The sequence below is a fragment of the Gasterosteus aculeatus genome, chromosome 10 (genome assembly GCF_964276395.1).
Source record: "Gasterosteus aculeatus chromosome 10, fGasAcu3.hap1.1, whole genome shotgun sequence".
Classification (NCBI taxonomy): domain Eukaryota; kingdom Metazoa; phylum Chordata; class Actinopteri; order Perciformes; family Gasterosteidae; genus Gasterosteus; species Gasterosteus aculeatus.
The window spans coordinates 7699261-7715530 of NC_135697.1; the positions used below are offsets into that span (position 1 = coordinate 7699261).

Below are 16270 nucleotides of genomic sequence, written 5' to 3' on the forward strand. Positions count from 1 at the left end.
TTAGAAAAAAATGGTGTTTTCCTTGGTAATCTAGGAGAAAAGCACATACCTTGGCCTTGTCAGCATCCCCATCTCAAGCATCACGGGCCGGCAATTTGTAGAGCAGTGGTACCCGGTGATTCAGTCCAGTGTCTTGGCCAAAAGCGGCGGTGTTGGAAGTACCAAAGTGATCAACGCCTCACTGCGGATCAAGTCCCGTTACCAGACCATGAACATCCTTCCCATGGAGCTGTACAAGGAGTTTGCCGAGTACATTACCAACAACTATAGAACACTGTGTGCCGTTCTGGAGCCGCTGTTGAGCGTGAAAAGCAAGGAGGAGGTGGCGTTCGCTCTGGTGCACATCTTGCAAAGCACAGGAAAGACAAAGGTAAACACATGTAACCGTATTCCACTGGATCTTTTACATAAACCTGTTTTCTGTATGATTTGTCGGTTCCTTTTCTAATGAACGTTTTCTCAGGAGTTCCTGTCGGACATGGCGATGTGTGAGGTGGATCGGTTCATGGACCGCGAACACTTGATCTTTCGCGAGAACACGCTGGCTACAAAGGCTGTGGAAGAGTACCTCAAACTGATCGGTCACAGATACCTCAAGGATGCTATAGGTGAGGCTCGAAGTTCAAATATGAGCTTCCTGCAAACAGCCTTGTTTAACACACACATTGGTAATTCACACGTTTATTAATCATCTCGTGTACTGTCACAATCGGACAGTCAAACATTGTCAGTGACTGAGAAGTACAACATATGTGCAATTGTCTTCCTCATCCGTCTGTCAGAGTAGTTTATGGCATAACCTTTTAGAAACATAATGACGGTTGGATCCATCACCTACAGGTGACTTCATTCGAGCCTTATACGAGTCCGAGGAGAACTGTGAGGTGGATCCCATGCGGGTCCCGCCGTCAGTCCTCGCCGACCATCAAGCTAACCTTCGAATGTGTTGTGAGCTGCTACTCTGCAAGATCATCAACTCTCTCTGGTTGGTCCCCCCCATAATCATCCCTCAGAAGACTGTACACACACATCTGTTCTGTATCTACTGGTTTTGTTCTGCTAAAAGAAACTCTGTCCATTTTGGTCTATCCTCATCAATTTGATAAAATATGTATTAACGTTATGTTCAGAAACACATTCTCAAAGCCAAAGCATTTGTATTGTAGTATTGATTTTCCAAAATTTTTTGCTGAATACCTGAAGGCTTTGGAGTAGCTGCTGGATTTGACTTTGATTTCACTATTGGGCAATGAAATAATCTTTTTATTTCAGCATATTTCCCAGAGAGCTGAAGGAGGTTTTTGCCTCTTGGAGAGCCAGATGTGCCGAGCGCGGAAGAGAGGATCTTGCCGACAGCCTCATCAGCTCCTCCCTATTCCTTCGCTTCATGTGCCCGGCCATCATGTCCCCCTCCCTGTTCAACCTAATGCAGGAGTACCCCGCTGAGCGCACGTCCCGCACACTCACGCTCATCGCTAAGGTGATGCAGAACCTGGCCAGCTTCAGCAAGTGAGTCCCTGTTGTTATTGCGGTCCTCCCCTGTGCGAGATGGGATACGTGTCACAACACAAAGCCCCAGTTTTGACTGGGAGGGTACAAACTATGACTCACCCACCAGCTCCAAAGCTTTCAGCTCATACACATGTGCTCCTACCTGCCTACCTTCAGTTCTTTTGAATATTAAAACTATTATTCCAGCTTAAATATGCAGGTCCACTTACTGTGCAATCAAGACGTCAAAGATTTAGTGGTAATTTAACAAACTCTTTATTTCGGGAACATCGAAGACAAATAATCAGACATGTTAAAATAATCTCATCCAGTTGTGGTAGTAATTTATTCCAGTAAATAGTTTCCCAAAAGAAATGCACATAATACATTATAGGAAAAGGTATCAAATTAATTGAGCAACTCATTTACTAGGCTTTGCTAATAAAGCTAAAAGGGAACACTGCATAGCGAGCAGATCTCTCCCAACTGTGTCTGCTTGGCTACTGTTACATTGTGCGATTGAATGACTACAACCCATAATTACTTCTTGTCACCAGAAGCCTGTTAAAAGTAAAAAAACAAGTGGCAGCGAATGCAGATTATAATGTCCAATTCATGAGACACTCCCTTCAATCTTGCTAAAAAAATGTTATAGTTCAACTAGCGCAAAAAAAAGAGTATAAACAATGTAATGGTGGTCTATGGTCTAAGTCAAAATATATGACAAAGTGTCAACAAAACTCTTACACACCCCTTCAGTGTAAATATTAGACCCTCCCACAGTTTATTTCCCCCTTCCTCCGTTTTGATGCATCCTGTCATTTTTCTCTGCAGATTTGGACCCAAGGAGGAATACATGTATTTCATGAACGAGTTTCTGGAAATGGAGTGGGGCTCCATGCAGCAGTTTCTCTATGAGATTTCCAACATGGAAGCCGGAGGAAACGCTGGAGGCTTTGAGGGCTACATTGACCTCGGTAGAGAGTTGTCCATGCTACACAGCCTGCTTTGGGAAGTCATGGGCCAGCTTAGCAAGGTAGGTAGAATAACCTGCTGGAACATGAAATTAAACAGTTTAAGGACTTCTTTCTCTAACTTAAAGGGTAGACTTGGAAAATGATTGTCTGTAGTTCACTGTCAGACAGGATTAATATTATTTGAACTCCATTAAAACTGAGGTAGAATTAGTACTTTAATATTTAATTACAGTGCTTGCACTGTTAATTTATTGAAATTGTACTATATTTGTAACCTAATGAAATTCATGCATATTTTATGCTGAACTGTTTTAAAAGTATGTGCACTTTAAAATTTACATTTTGAAGTGTTCCATGAAAGAGAGTTTTCTGAATGAACCAGTATAATTACACTGTATGCAGCGGAGGTTTCCGACCCCTGGGGCCGGTACTGTGCCGTATACAAGGCTGAATAATCTAGTCTTCCTCCTGACGCCCGTTTAGATAAAGAACAATACCTAAAATGCGTTTGTCTGCTCTTAATGAACACCACGCTTTCTTAATCCCAAAATCAATATTTAGAACACATTTGTTAACATGGTAATGACTAAACTAAAGTGGTTTAATCTGTACACGAGGATATCACTTTTACCTACATCATAACGCCTGGTGTGAGCGTCAGATTTTCTTGAATTTAAAAAAAACTTTCTATGTTGAAGGACGCCATTCTAAAACTGGGACCCCTGCCAAGGCTTCTGAATGACATCAGCGTCGCCCTGAGGAACCCGCAGCTCCACATGCCTACAAATCACCAGCCGGACCGACCGAAGGACCGACTCTTCTCGCGCCCATCTTTCAATCGTCTCATGTCCTCTGACTTCCAAAGCCTTATGATGCGTGACTTAAACAGGTATTCACCCGTGGTTTCTTTTCTCGTGTACACTATTTGGGGTTTTATCACTTCTACAGTTTGGATTAGCATGTCTTCAAAGGGACCAAGACTGCAAATGATCCCTGATCGCTGCAGGGACTTTGTCAAGACAATGTGAATGTCATGGTTACAAATGGGCGCCTACTGCACACAAACAGGATAATTACTGTGTATGGGTGTAATTTGCAGTCGCAAGTAAAAAGGAAAAGAAAACTGAAATATATGAGGAATTAGTAGCTCAAAACGAAACACTGGCTTATTACTAAAAGCACATAATGCTAATGCTCTTCAGGCTTTTAAAGTAGTTTATCAATCAGCAGTTTCCAGCACCATCTGTTACCCAAACCTGTTTCCTCTTGAGTTTTAAGTCACGTCGGTACTCCACTATTGTCAGGAGACAGGTTCTCTCGTTACAGCAGCTGTTTCTTGTACAACAGCTTCAAAAAATGAACACGCTATAGTTACAGCCAACGAGCCTTATCTATGACCAGCTAATATTCATGTAAAGCGGGTCAGACCCTTACAGGGTGTAGCGAGATTGATTTCTAGTAGGTTGCACAATCGTTTTTAATAAACCTGCTAGATCCATTTGTAACATATATGTCTCTGTTGGATGTCTGCAGTTCAATAGACATCTCTCGCCTGCCATCCCCTACGACGGGAGTCTCCGCTGTAGAATCCCTCTCATCCAACCTGAACATGAGGCGTCATGCAGAACGAGACCTGCGCTCGTCGAGGGAAGTGTTCTACGTAACTCGCCCGCCGCTGGCTCGTTCCAGCCCCGCGTACTGCACAAGCAGCTCCGACATCACTGAACCTGATCCAAAGGTACGGTGTCAAGGTCACGCTGTAGCACTGTGTGCTATTGCACTGTTATTGAATTCTGTTGAGCACTGAGGCTTGATTGCTTTCTTTTGTTTATCAGCGACAATTTTCACCCAAAAGCATACATTTGCAGGTGGATTAATTGAGTTTCAGATTATAACAGGTTTTTAGCATTGTATTATTTCATCAACAGACATTTTCAAATCTCAAGACTTTCGATTTGATAACAGAATTGGCTTGCAATGTCCGATTTTATGAAGTAATATTTAAAGGCTAAACATTACAGTACATTAAGTGTCGCCTCTTTGTGCGTAAATTTTTACAAATTCAAGATCATAGAAAGACGTGTTGTTGAAAAAGCCTATGTCAATAACATAACAAGCCTATATAAGAGAAACAAGCCTATATTTGCATTTCAAATAAATGCAGGCTTAAATGGGGAAAAACCGGACAGTAAAACCTTTTCATACAAGTATGTAAATTAGCTGTGAACATTCTCTTAAATTCAATTTAAAGCTGAAAATATACGCATTTACAAATGAGTTGAGTCTTGTCATGTTACAATGATTATTTTTACGGTGCTTTCAGGTCCACAGTGTGAATAAAAGTGTGTCCATGATGGACCTTCAGGACTCCCGCATGAACAGCATCTCCAACCTCAACTCTGTGGGCGACATGCTCACCTCCTCTCAAGCCTCCATCGCCGGCCTGGGCCACAGCTTCGGAAACCTCTGTGGTCCTCTTCGCGTGGGGGGCCATATGCCAGCGGGCTCTTCTGGGTCTGGTTTGAGGCTGAGCCAGATGGGCCACATAGGGGGGCCCACCGAATCCATCTCTCAACAGCAGCAGCAGGCGGCAGCCGCCATGCACTTCCCCCTGTCATTCCAGAACCCGCTATTCCATCTGGCTGCCCAGAACTCCCCGGCTCAGCCTCACCCCCACCCCCCCCCTCTCCTCCTCGCCCCAGAGCCAGAGAATGGCCACCACGACTATGCACCGACCTTTGGCAACAGCGCTTTCTCCCGCAGCGAGGACTTGTCCGCCCTGCGGTCGCAAAGCAGCCTGGTGCAGCCCAGCATTGTCCACTCACACAGTTACAGTGATGATTTCACCCGGCAGAACCAGAGCAACGACTTCGCCTGGCACCAGCTGTCCCTGCAGGTGCAGGTAGGAGAGTCTCACTTATCTTCATGCACTTCACATCTTAGTAGAAAGATTAGTGTTTAATGTTTTGTTTAAACAAGGTTTACTTATTATTCACAAATGTGAATCTCGAGCAATAAATATAGAAATATAATAAGTATATAAAAACTGTTTCTGTGTTCTAAAATGTATATTTATACAGTATTTTGTTAATTACAAAAAACAACTTGCATAACTCCTCATTTTGAAACAGTCAGTTTGTAAAGTTACATTTGTATAACTGGAACGTCCCGTGCCTATTAATGAGCCTGGAAAAGAGGACTTTCATCGGGATGGAAAGGGGTCTCCATACTTATGAACAAGTGAAGCTCAATATGCAGAATGGTGTTTGAAAGCGTGTGATAGCTCTTCCATAAAGTCACATGCGCTGTTCACTTGAAACTATTTAAGTGTCTCTTAATCTCTAACTACCCCTCTATCCACTTGATGTAGGAAAACATTCAGATCATATTTTAAATCTTCAAACTTGGCACTTGATGGTGCCACTTGTGGTGCATTATATAGACAGGCTGTTATTGTCTTCCCACATTTATATCAATGAGGGTAGTCTATATAATAATAGTAGCAGCTCTGTATATAATAAGGTACTTGGAAGGTATGGTAGTCATTTATTGAACTTGTCTCATCACTAAGAATCACTTTTTATTTTAGAATTAGGAATTCAATGTGCACTTTTTTTCTTTTGTAATGTGACTTTTTAAATGAAGTAAACCCTCAGTATCCGAGCTGACAAATGAATTACGTCACTGGTTTTAAAACCATAAGCCACTTCTTTTGAGCAACAACAATAACATATCATACAATATCATTGCAAATCTGACACATTTTTGGGATTACCTCTAGTTTTGTGAATCTTTACGGTTTACGTCCTTCATTTTAGCAATTTCTCAGTTTGATTACGCATGTATCATTATCACTACTGGATCTAAAATGTTGTTAGAAGGACGGCTTCAGCCAGGAAACTACTTTGCCCAATTGGCAAACACTTTTCCCATACAGTACATACATTATTATATTCTACATTCAATATATGATATACATTACATTTTCACAGTATGCTATATTATAGGTATTTGAAGCATGAACCAAAATTCCGATGGATTTTTGCAAAAGCTTTTAATTAATTTAAACTGACCCTTTTGGTTGTGACTTGATGGTTTGTGCAAAATTATACTGTTTATTGATATGGTAATGTGGTCTTAAGCTATTTCTGTCCATCTGCGTGGGCCTTAATGGAACAAACATCCCAGGCTTCCTGTTTATTTATACAGACTGTGTGTTTTACCAAGGACTCATCAATCCATCCATCCATCCACCTACCTACTTACCATCCTATTTTTCTGACTATCCAGACCTCAGGCCTGCTTCGTTCTGCAGAGTCAGAACAAAACATCAGTATTCAGTTTCTGTGCACCACATTTCCGGAACAAACCCAGAACACTTGATGTCTCCTCCAATTTATCAAAAAGTTATCAAAGCCTTTCTGCCGTACATTCAATGGGGAATCTTTAAGAAAATTATTTTGATGCCTTTCAGGTTTCGTACTTTGAAAGGTCTTTTCATAATGGGCTGTCTTGTGTGGACATGAGCACTGTTGTTTTCTTTGTGTGTTATTGGATCAATGGGGGGGGCATCAAACATTTAGATTTTCCTGACATCTTTTGTCAATGTTTTGTCTCCTTTCAGGAATCTCTTCAGCAACAGCACCTGATGGGAATTGTGTCTCAGTCAGGCACTGGGACGGGCACCCCCGCCTCCTTGGCCACACCACCCACTACAGTTCACCATGTACGCCAGTCGTCCATGGCTCAGCCCCAGCACTTGAAGTCACAACGGTCTATTAACATTCCAGCCACTGGCACACCTCCAAAAGTTCGCCCGCAAAGCAGGAACCTCCTCCTTGACTCTGACACAAACTTCAGCGGCAGTCAGCCAAAATCGCGCCATTCTCAGCATCAGCAGCAACATCTGCATCAGCAACATTCGCAGCAACATTCGCAACAGCAACATCCGCAGCATCAACAGCAACTTACGCAGCAACATTCGCAACAGCAACATCCGCAGCATCAACAGCAACTTACGCAGCAACATTCACAACAGCAACATCCGCAGCATCAACAACAACTTACGCAGCAACATTCACAACAGCAACATCCGCAGCATCAACAGCAACTTCCGCAGCAACATCCACAACAGCAACATCCGCAGCATCAACCGCAACTTCCGCAGCAACAACAAGAAGCGCAGCTGTCGGTGACAGACAGTCCGGCTCCCGGACTCCCGTACCAGACGAGCTCCGCCAAAGAGAACCAGGGCCCTCCAGCAGCCGCAGAGGAGTCAACTGACACACCCACAAAAAGCAACAAGAAGTCTCTACAGACACAACTGCAGCCGCCACAGCAGCATCTGCTCAAACCAGGCAATAAACAGGTCAGTCTATGGCCTCTTGATTTAAAAAAAACAAAAACGTCTCGCCTAAAGCTTGACGGCACGTCTCCCTTTACACAGTGTGCCGTTATATTGGCACGTTTTTGAGGAATTTCTTGGACAAAGAGATGGGTTTTTAAAGCATGCCTGACGTGTGTTGTCGTTTCAGGGTTCTCAGTCAACCTTGAACACCCCGGCCCTCAATGAACGTACGGTCGCTTGGGTGTCCAACATGCCACATCTCTCTGCTGACATCGAGAGCCTGAGGCCAGACCGTGAGGGTCAGCTGAAAGAGTACTCCAAGAGCATGGATGAGTCGCGACTAGAGAGGGTCAGAAATTTCTCTTTTTCAATGATATTAACTCTAACCCTTGCTCCTATAAATACTATATAAAAAGGTCGTCAGTTGGCCTAAAAAAATTTTCTTCACTTATTCACGTATTTATAGATATTTAGTGAACATGTTTTAGTAGAAAGACTCTTATCAAGTTACTTTACAGGGAGACAGTACATCATACCACCAACATTCTAGAATATCAGCATGAATGATTACATCATTTAATAATCCTAAAATGTATTTTTCAGTTATGAAGAAAGTTGCCATGCCAAGAAAGAAGTTTAAAATATGGTTAAACTAAACAAATATATTGTGAGGCCTTCAAGGAGCTCAGACAAGATCTTTCTTTAGAAGATAATATAAAACTATATTCTGGAAGATTTCTAAAAACAAGAGTCAACACAGGTGAAGTTCCTTTACATTTATTTCAGGTGAAAGAGTACGAAGATGAGATCCATTTATTAAAGGAGCGTCTGAAGATGTCTCATCGCAAGCTTGAAGAATACGAGCACAGAATGGTGTCGCAAGAACAGCAGACAAGCAAGATCCTGATGCAGTACCAGAACCGCCTGGAGGACAGTGAGCGCCGCCTGAAGCAGCAGCAAGTGGAGAAGGACTCTCAAATCAAAGGCATCATCAACAGGTGATTAGCTTTCAGGTTGAACTGCAGCTGGCAGGAACACGGCTGCGCCAATTACCACTTAAAATGGTCTACCGCATTCAATTAAAAAAAAAAAAGATATATATATATATATATATACATACTTCAGGTGAAAAGAATGAAGTGTAGCAAGTTAGGGATTGCAGCTTTAAATGCAAATATTTAAATTCTACAATAAAACCATCAAGGGAAAATGAAAAGAAAGCAAAAGCTGGTTAAATGTGGTGAACTGGATTTATCTACCATTTTGAAGAAATGTTTTTGGTCTATAAGTACTCAGACAAACACAGTGCTTAGTGTAAGCAAATGCCAATTTAGTCTTCAATTTAAGATCTACACAAAATGCAATTAATGGCAGAATGAGGAGGATTTGATTTGTTGCAGTTTACAAACACAACATGAGCTCATGCTCAGCAGAGCGCAGCCCAGCGTATCACCTGCAGCGATCGGCGTACCGGACGTTGAGAATTGTCCGCTTGGCGTTTTCACTCGGCATACTTGCATTTCTTTGGCGCGTGGGCCATCATCTGTGAAGCTTCCTCTTGGTTGGTGCTTACAATTTGACACCTGGTTGTTCTTATGGGGTTCAGCCCTCCTCCCCTGAGCCGCGTGGTCGCCGTTACCAGAGGCAAGAAACGCCCCAAATACAGCAAACTAAAAGGAAATACAGGGAGTGGAGGCGTGTCCTCTGCAGATACAGACTCCCACACACATGATGATTGACATGGTTTACTTTTCTAGGGCCATACATTGTTTTTTTTAATAAAAATCCTATTCATTTTCCTTGAAGGTAAAAAATAAAATCGAAATATAACTTGCATGATGTTATATGTATCCATTCTTAAAGACATAGTTTGAGATTTTGGGCTCTATGCTTGTTTGCGTAAGCTACCGCTCGAATATCTGTGCTCAAAGGAAAACGCATAGCTCGACATTAAGATTGGAAGCCGGAGCAAACCGCCATCCCGGCCCCTCCTGATTTGGGCTCCAGACTTCAAGGGCACCCCCTGGAGTGTCTTCATCAACAAGTGGAGGATATATCCATACAACGCCTCGCCTCTAGTTACGTTCATGAGTTTCTGCATTTATGTGAGTCTGGAAACAGACTTAAGACTTGCGACTTTAAGCGCCCACTGAAGAGATGAAAAATAGCGACAGGCTAAATGAGTAAGTAACCTACCTCAAATGTACACATGAAACAGCAATAAAGAAAATTCTACATGTTTTTCAAGAGCTTTAAGGACTCAACCATTTTTTCCCCTCGTACTGGTCTAAAAACTACACAGGGCAGATTTAATGCACAGACGAGTGGTATTCAAACACAAGCAAACATGTGAATATGCCAAAATGTAACTATTCCTTTAAATGCCATTTAAATAACTGATGCCCAAAACCATAACCTTTAGACAAATTCCTAAATTATTCTAACTGTAGCTACAAGAAATGTTTCATGGATCAAGACGGGAGTCCAATGAGTTACTTCAAGCACCCTATTAAATGTACTTCTTAAAGCCAGTTTGTATAATATGAGTGTACAGCGCTCACTCTCATCTCATTTGGTAGAAACCCCCCTAGAGTTTAATTACTTTTAGTGTGGGATACAGCAGATGGGTGCACACTGAACTAGCCCGCAGAACTCATTTCACAAGTTGTGTATCTGAACAGCTGAATTTGAACGGCCTGAATTATTCTGACCGCAGTTCTGATTCAGCTTCAGGAAGCTCTGAGGATAGCTGAATACACCCACAAAAATGTCAAGCCCTTAATATCATTATATGGCCAATTAATCAAACAGTAAATTTAAAGAACACCGGCTTTTTAATTTCATTTTTGTCATCCGGTATGTTTGTTTCTATTTCCTTGTCAGACTCATGGCTGTGGAAGATGAGCTGAGAGTGGGTGCCATTCCTGATATTAAGCCCCGAATCCTCACAGACCAGGTTTGTGCCTGTGTCTACATCTTTTATCATCCTTATTTGCTAAACCAGTCGTGTCCTAAAACCGCTTGCATCATTCTTACATCGCATTCAACGCATTCGCCAAAGCCAGTGCAGGAAAAAGGTTTCCAGCTGTCATACACTTCAGCTATTGCCATCCTTCCTAAGTACGTTTGTCACATCGGGGGGAAAAAAAACATTTCACCACTTATGCTGCACGGAAAGTACAGTGCTCATCCTAAAAATCCCATGCTTTATGTGCAGAGGTTAATCTAGTTCTGTGAAGAAGTAGCACGTCTTCAACGCTGAATATTATTCACCACCAAAAAGCTCATTTATTTTACCACAGAATGCTTCCATCGTCAGAGAGCCTTGACTCTGACCCAGCGCGTCATCGTGATTCTGCATGGCTCAGTGTCGTGAATGCGCCGTGTGGGATGGATTGTGACGCAGGTGAAGAGGCTGTGTGTGTGTGTCTGTGTCGGTCGCTTTTTAAGCCGCAATATCTCAGGAGGGACCACGTTGGCTGTCGTTGAAAAACGCTGTCAATACTGTGCTCATCATCAAACGCAAAGGAGCAAAATTGTTGCCTTGCAGGAAATGGAATAGTTTCTCCACTGGGACTGTGAGATCGTAGTTATTTTTTTTTACAACAGATCTCTAAAACAAATAGGAGCGTGGAATGAGAACAGACGTCTGAACTCTGCAGCCCAATTTGGAGTTGAGATTCTGTCTCAAACTCTTGTCATAGCAACACTAACGGTAATGAATGTTTCAGCTACAGTAACGTAAGTGCATGTGAAACGCTTTTCCCTTTTGGATTTTGTTCTTTATGCTCAGAAAAACAGAATTAAGATTTGAAGGAACAGTTCAGCATTTTAGCTAAATATGTAACTGCCGCTCTTGTCCAGACCTGAAATGAGAAGATCAATCTTGTGTCCGTTGAATATGCAGCCATCACAAAAACTGGGCACAGAAGCAGTCAATTCTAAACTATATTATAGGACTACTGCAATTGCATTTCATTTTAAGACAACGGCTTTATTCAAAATGGAAACCTGCACATCAGTTAGGAATTCTCTGTATAATTGGTACTCTTTATTTGGTTAACATTCGGTGTTACTAAGGAGCCGATTTGATGTGTTTGGGATAAATATTAAAGACCAAAGCGTCAATGTCACGAGAAAAATGCAGTTCTGTGAGTTGTTACACTTTACAACTGTTGTAGTTATACGACAGTCTGTTGAAGGTAACGTTGCCTTGTGTCACTTGTTAGGTGTAATATCACTCTTGCCCTTCTTATATGTTCATGTAACCCAAACTGGCTCATCAGCTTCGCCTCCTTTTACCGGCCTCCACTAGCGAGTGATTGACAGACCTGTCACCCAATAAGACACAATATTTAAACCATGTCTGGATTGTCCTCAAGATACAAAATTACAGCCATATTGCTTAGTGACAATATTCCCTCAAAGTGCACAATAATTAAGGGATAAAGAGAACAAATCTACTAGCTGTTTCGAGTCGTTAGAGAAGTCTGTTCTCCAAGATACTAATGTCTCTAACTCTTGTAGACGATGTGAAATAAAAGTAATTTACCAGAATGTCAAACTATTCCTAGAAACAATTAAAATGTAAACTGAGTAAGTAATTATTTCATCTGTTTTCTCTCCCTTCAGTCCATTAACCAGGGTTATGGCCATCCAGGATCCTGACTGCCAATACCAAAGTGACCAGAGCTCATGAAGGTCACTCAAGTGTAAGAAGATTCAGAGGCTACAAAAACACCTAAAGAGAAGCTCTGCAGTGGATCTACCAGAACCACCGGAGGCTTCATCTCACAGCCTCCTTCAAACAAACTTTGCCTGTACCAGAACTTGACAATCAGTTTAGCGCGAGGACCAACGTGTGCAGTGAGTTGCCAGCACAAAATGACTGAAATATAAGCCAGTGCCACAACAATGGCAATACTCTACCTAATGCGTTTCTTTATGTGATAGGAAAAAGCAGAGAGAAAATGTAAAGCGGTGGGGATGAATATGGAGGATTGTCCCCGGCACGAGCAGCACACTTGCTTCTCACCTCAGTGGCTGCAGACAAAATTTTGACGCTGCTTTAAAAAGCACAATATCCCATCGTGGTGACGGGCGACAAGCTTGTTGTTAAAATCAGTGGATCAGACGCCATCTGCGATCCTCAGAGGAAGGGCCCAGCCAATCAAAATCACTTAGTAACATTCTCAATACAAAACTTTTCCCTGACACGGTGCTTCTCATTATGATTTTGCATTCTTTCTAGTACAGCAATGGATATGAATAGATGCTAAATGTATCTTACAATCAACTGACTGCTTTAAATACAATCTAAACCTTCTTGTTGGTAACATTTTCCTTTGGCACTATAAAGACTAAAGACTATACATGACATCACAAAAAAGTGATACAAAGTGCTTCACAAAAGATCTGACATGAAAGAAAAATAGACTGAAAATGTATAAATTCACTGATTTTAGAAGTCTCGACCAATTTTAGTTTAGTAGTTTTATAATATCTAATGTGTCTCTGGAGGAGCTTTGTCAACTCTGATGCTGCGTTCACAGCAAAAGCGAAGCAAATTTTTACCTGCATGAGTTTACTATTGGTGGTAAATTTGCGGCGGTGAACCAACGGCGGTGCGGAGCATCGCAGCATTAATTGGAAAGTGGCAAATTTCGTGCAAAAAAAAAAAAAAAACTTGTGCAAATGACGCGAATTGTTCGTGCCGCATCATTCAGGCCGCGTTGAAAAGCGGCGCCTTGGCAACCATTCATGTCTTCGCATCTTGCATGAAATCTACTCATTGGAAGAATTTGCTTCGCTTTTAGTTTGAATGCAGCATAAGACTCTCAGCTTGAGCTTGGACACATAAGAGACACAACATTATTAGGTTAAAAATGTACAAACTGAGGTTTATGTGCATTGACGCTACAAGTGCTATTATGGGAAATAGAGGTCCTTTCACTAAAGGGATGTTCAATACTACTTCACTGGAGTCGTCCCTCCCACTTTTAGAGAAAACCTATACATCATCTATTTAACATTGTCTTTAGAGAAGATTTGTTAAAACTCTGATCATATTGACAGTGGCAGTTTCTCAAGCAGCGATAGAAGGCCTCTATTTGATCTGTAAAGCCTCAAAAGTAAAATAACAACCCGAGAAAGAAATCATGTCTGCCATTTTCACTATTAATCTTTTCAGCCTCTTCATGTACAGCACTTTGTAACATTGCCTTGCCTGTTTGAATATTTTTTTAATAACTATGAATATAAACATTACGTGCAGCTGGAAACAAATCATATTATAGCAAGTTGTGAATTACTCATTGGTTGTGTTTAATGTTTCTGAAGCGTAGATGTGCAATGGTTCTGCATGTGCTTTTTAAATGCCAGGAAGAGTCAGTTGATTTGTGGTCATTATTATAGTGTACAAAAAAAAGAGAACCTTTTACATGGATTTCTTATTGGGAGGCATCTTTTTATATCAAACCTGCTTTTTTTTCAAAAAGAGACCAGTGTTGAACCTTTTGCATTATATAACATCAAACTACTGCGAGAAAAGACTGTAAAACTAAAAGGAGGAGCGACTGAAAACAAAAACAACAAAGTCCTGTCCAAGCAGGGACATGTAGTATATGTGCATACAATTTGACTGCCTCACAGTCTGTGCCACACAAAATATCAACGCCAATACAAAAAAAACCTTGTAAACTTTGTATATTAAATGTCCTATTTTGTAGTCCGGTGATGAAATAATAAGCAGTGTGTTGGTTTACTGTTGCTCAGAATAATTTATATTACAAATTTCATGTTTAATATAATTTATCTTAACCTCTTGCCTTTAAAAGATACAAAAGGTTTATGTTGTATAAAATAGCTTAATGTATATCTATTCTTATATGTCACATGTATTCAAATCAAGGGTAGGCCTTCAGGCATGTTTAACTTGTGGTAAAAAAGATATTATATTAACTCTTAATGCTGCAATCCAGAGCTACAGTGCAACGGTGAGTCTGCATTACTGGGATCAGAGCTGAATACATTTCTGTCCTGTGGAAAAACAGGTGTTTTGAAAGTATCTCGCCTATGTTTGTGTAACCAAAATAGCAGCGGTGCTTTCAATACTCGATTGCAGTTTTAAGTTATCTTTTTAAATGTGCATTTTACTTATTTGGCCTGCATTGCAATGCAGTCTTTTGAAATGTTATACTGCAAATTGGTTTTTATTTTATGAGAAGTTGCAATCCATAAACTGGCAGATGTTTATAAAGACATACAAATCTATTATATGCCCATGTTTGCTTGAAACTTCCCATGCGTTAGCTGCAGCGGTACAGTCTGCTACCTCTGAAATCTGTATTCCACATGCTGAGAGGACGCTTTTGTGACCAGAAAGTCTCCCTTTATTTCATAGACAATGCAAACAAAAGTTATTACAATATAATTTTGTTTCTGGTTGCTGGTTCATTAATATTGTAGGATTCCCTATGTATAATGTTTGCCATCACAGAACCATTTCTAACATTTGTTCTGTCATTATATTTAAGCACACGTGAATGTAATTATAGGGTGAGATTATTTGTGTTCCAGTAATTCGTCAAACTCTCAAGAACACAGAGATATAGCAAGAACTTTTGACATCTTCGTTGCCAAATGCACAAAAATATTGAAAGCCGATCTTTTGCAATTGGCCACTTAAAAAAAAAAAAATGTTTTAAGTACCGAGCCAACAACAGTGCGTTTATTTTGGTCGGTTCCTGGTCAACATCTTATCCATATCAATGGCTTAATGTGCACCACCTCTTTCTAAGGGGAGGAGAGTTACGATTCTTTGCCCAAATGAGAAACACGACATGATCCAGCGTTAAGCTCGGGGAGGATTATTATTGAAGTTACTGGTGAATAAGTGCTTTGTTTACATAATGAGATTTTAGAACGTGTATGACCCTTAGTTGACCCAGGGGAGATGTGACCTCCGCTTTGCTGCAGCTAAAGCAGGACCTAATAAATGATATATCTTGTATATTTTCAATAAGGGTATTTAACACACATCAACGCATTTAGTTTCTAAAATAGATGTATATCATAATGGAATGAAATAGGTATTTTTCTCGGCAGCTATTACTCTGCACAATTAATCTACTGTGTCACAAATATATAGTTGGTGGGATTCCTGACTTGAATTGGGCCTGTTGGATGTAATACCTTAATTTACTTGACATTTCTTTGAAATAAGCCATGTCCCATAGATAAGCCATACTCTCCAGTCCCCTAATGTTGTATGGTGGATGTTTAATGTTGGTGGTTTTATTTATAATGGTAGTTCTGTAGGTATGATTGCGCTTGTAATTATTATTAGTGTAAGTACACTTTATTAATATTATTTGTTTTGTGTGAACTAAGGGAATGTATTCATTTTCAGGTGATTTTTCTGAGGTATTTAAATAAACTAATAAATCCCGAAAGG

The 16270-nt window shown here is 40.9% G+C and overlaps 1 protein-coding gene across 7 annotated transcripts in view; it reads left to right on the top strand.

Annotated features, from left to right (window-relative positions):
- The window catches only part of LOC120826592 (ras/Rap GTPase-activating protein SynGAP), a 30571-nt gene extending 14303 nt beyond the window's left edge, over positions 1–16268 (top strand). For 6 of the 7 annotated variants that reach the window (XM_078081414.1, XM_078081413.1, XM_078081417.1 and 3 more), the window contains 13 exons: positions 35–370; positions 464–608; positions 841–985; positions 1273–1509; positions 2326–2527; positions 3167–3357; positions 4002–4206; positions 4792–5370; positions 7093–7836; positions 8003–8164; positions 8602–8813; positions 10699–10771; positions 12448–16268. In XM_078081414.1, coding sequence (XP_077937540.1) covers positions 35–370; positions 464–608; positions 841–985; positions 1273–1509; positions 2326–2527; positions 3167–3357; positions 4002–4206; positions 4792–5370; positions 7093–7836; positions 8003–8164; positions 8602–8813; positions 10699–10771; positions 12448–12483 — 3267 coding nt within the window. In that variant the 3' untranslated portion in view covers positions 12484–16268. The remainder of the gene's footprint in view (positions 1–34; positions 371–463; positions 609–840; positions 986–1272; positions 1510–2325; positions 2528–3166; positions 3358–4001; positions 4207–4791; positions 5371–7092; positions 7837–8002; positions 8165–8601; positions 8814–10698; positions 10772–12447) is intronic. The other variant, XM_078081416.1, reaches the window with a different exon arrangement.
- The last annotated feature ends 2 nt before the right edge of the window (positions 16269–16270 follow it).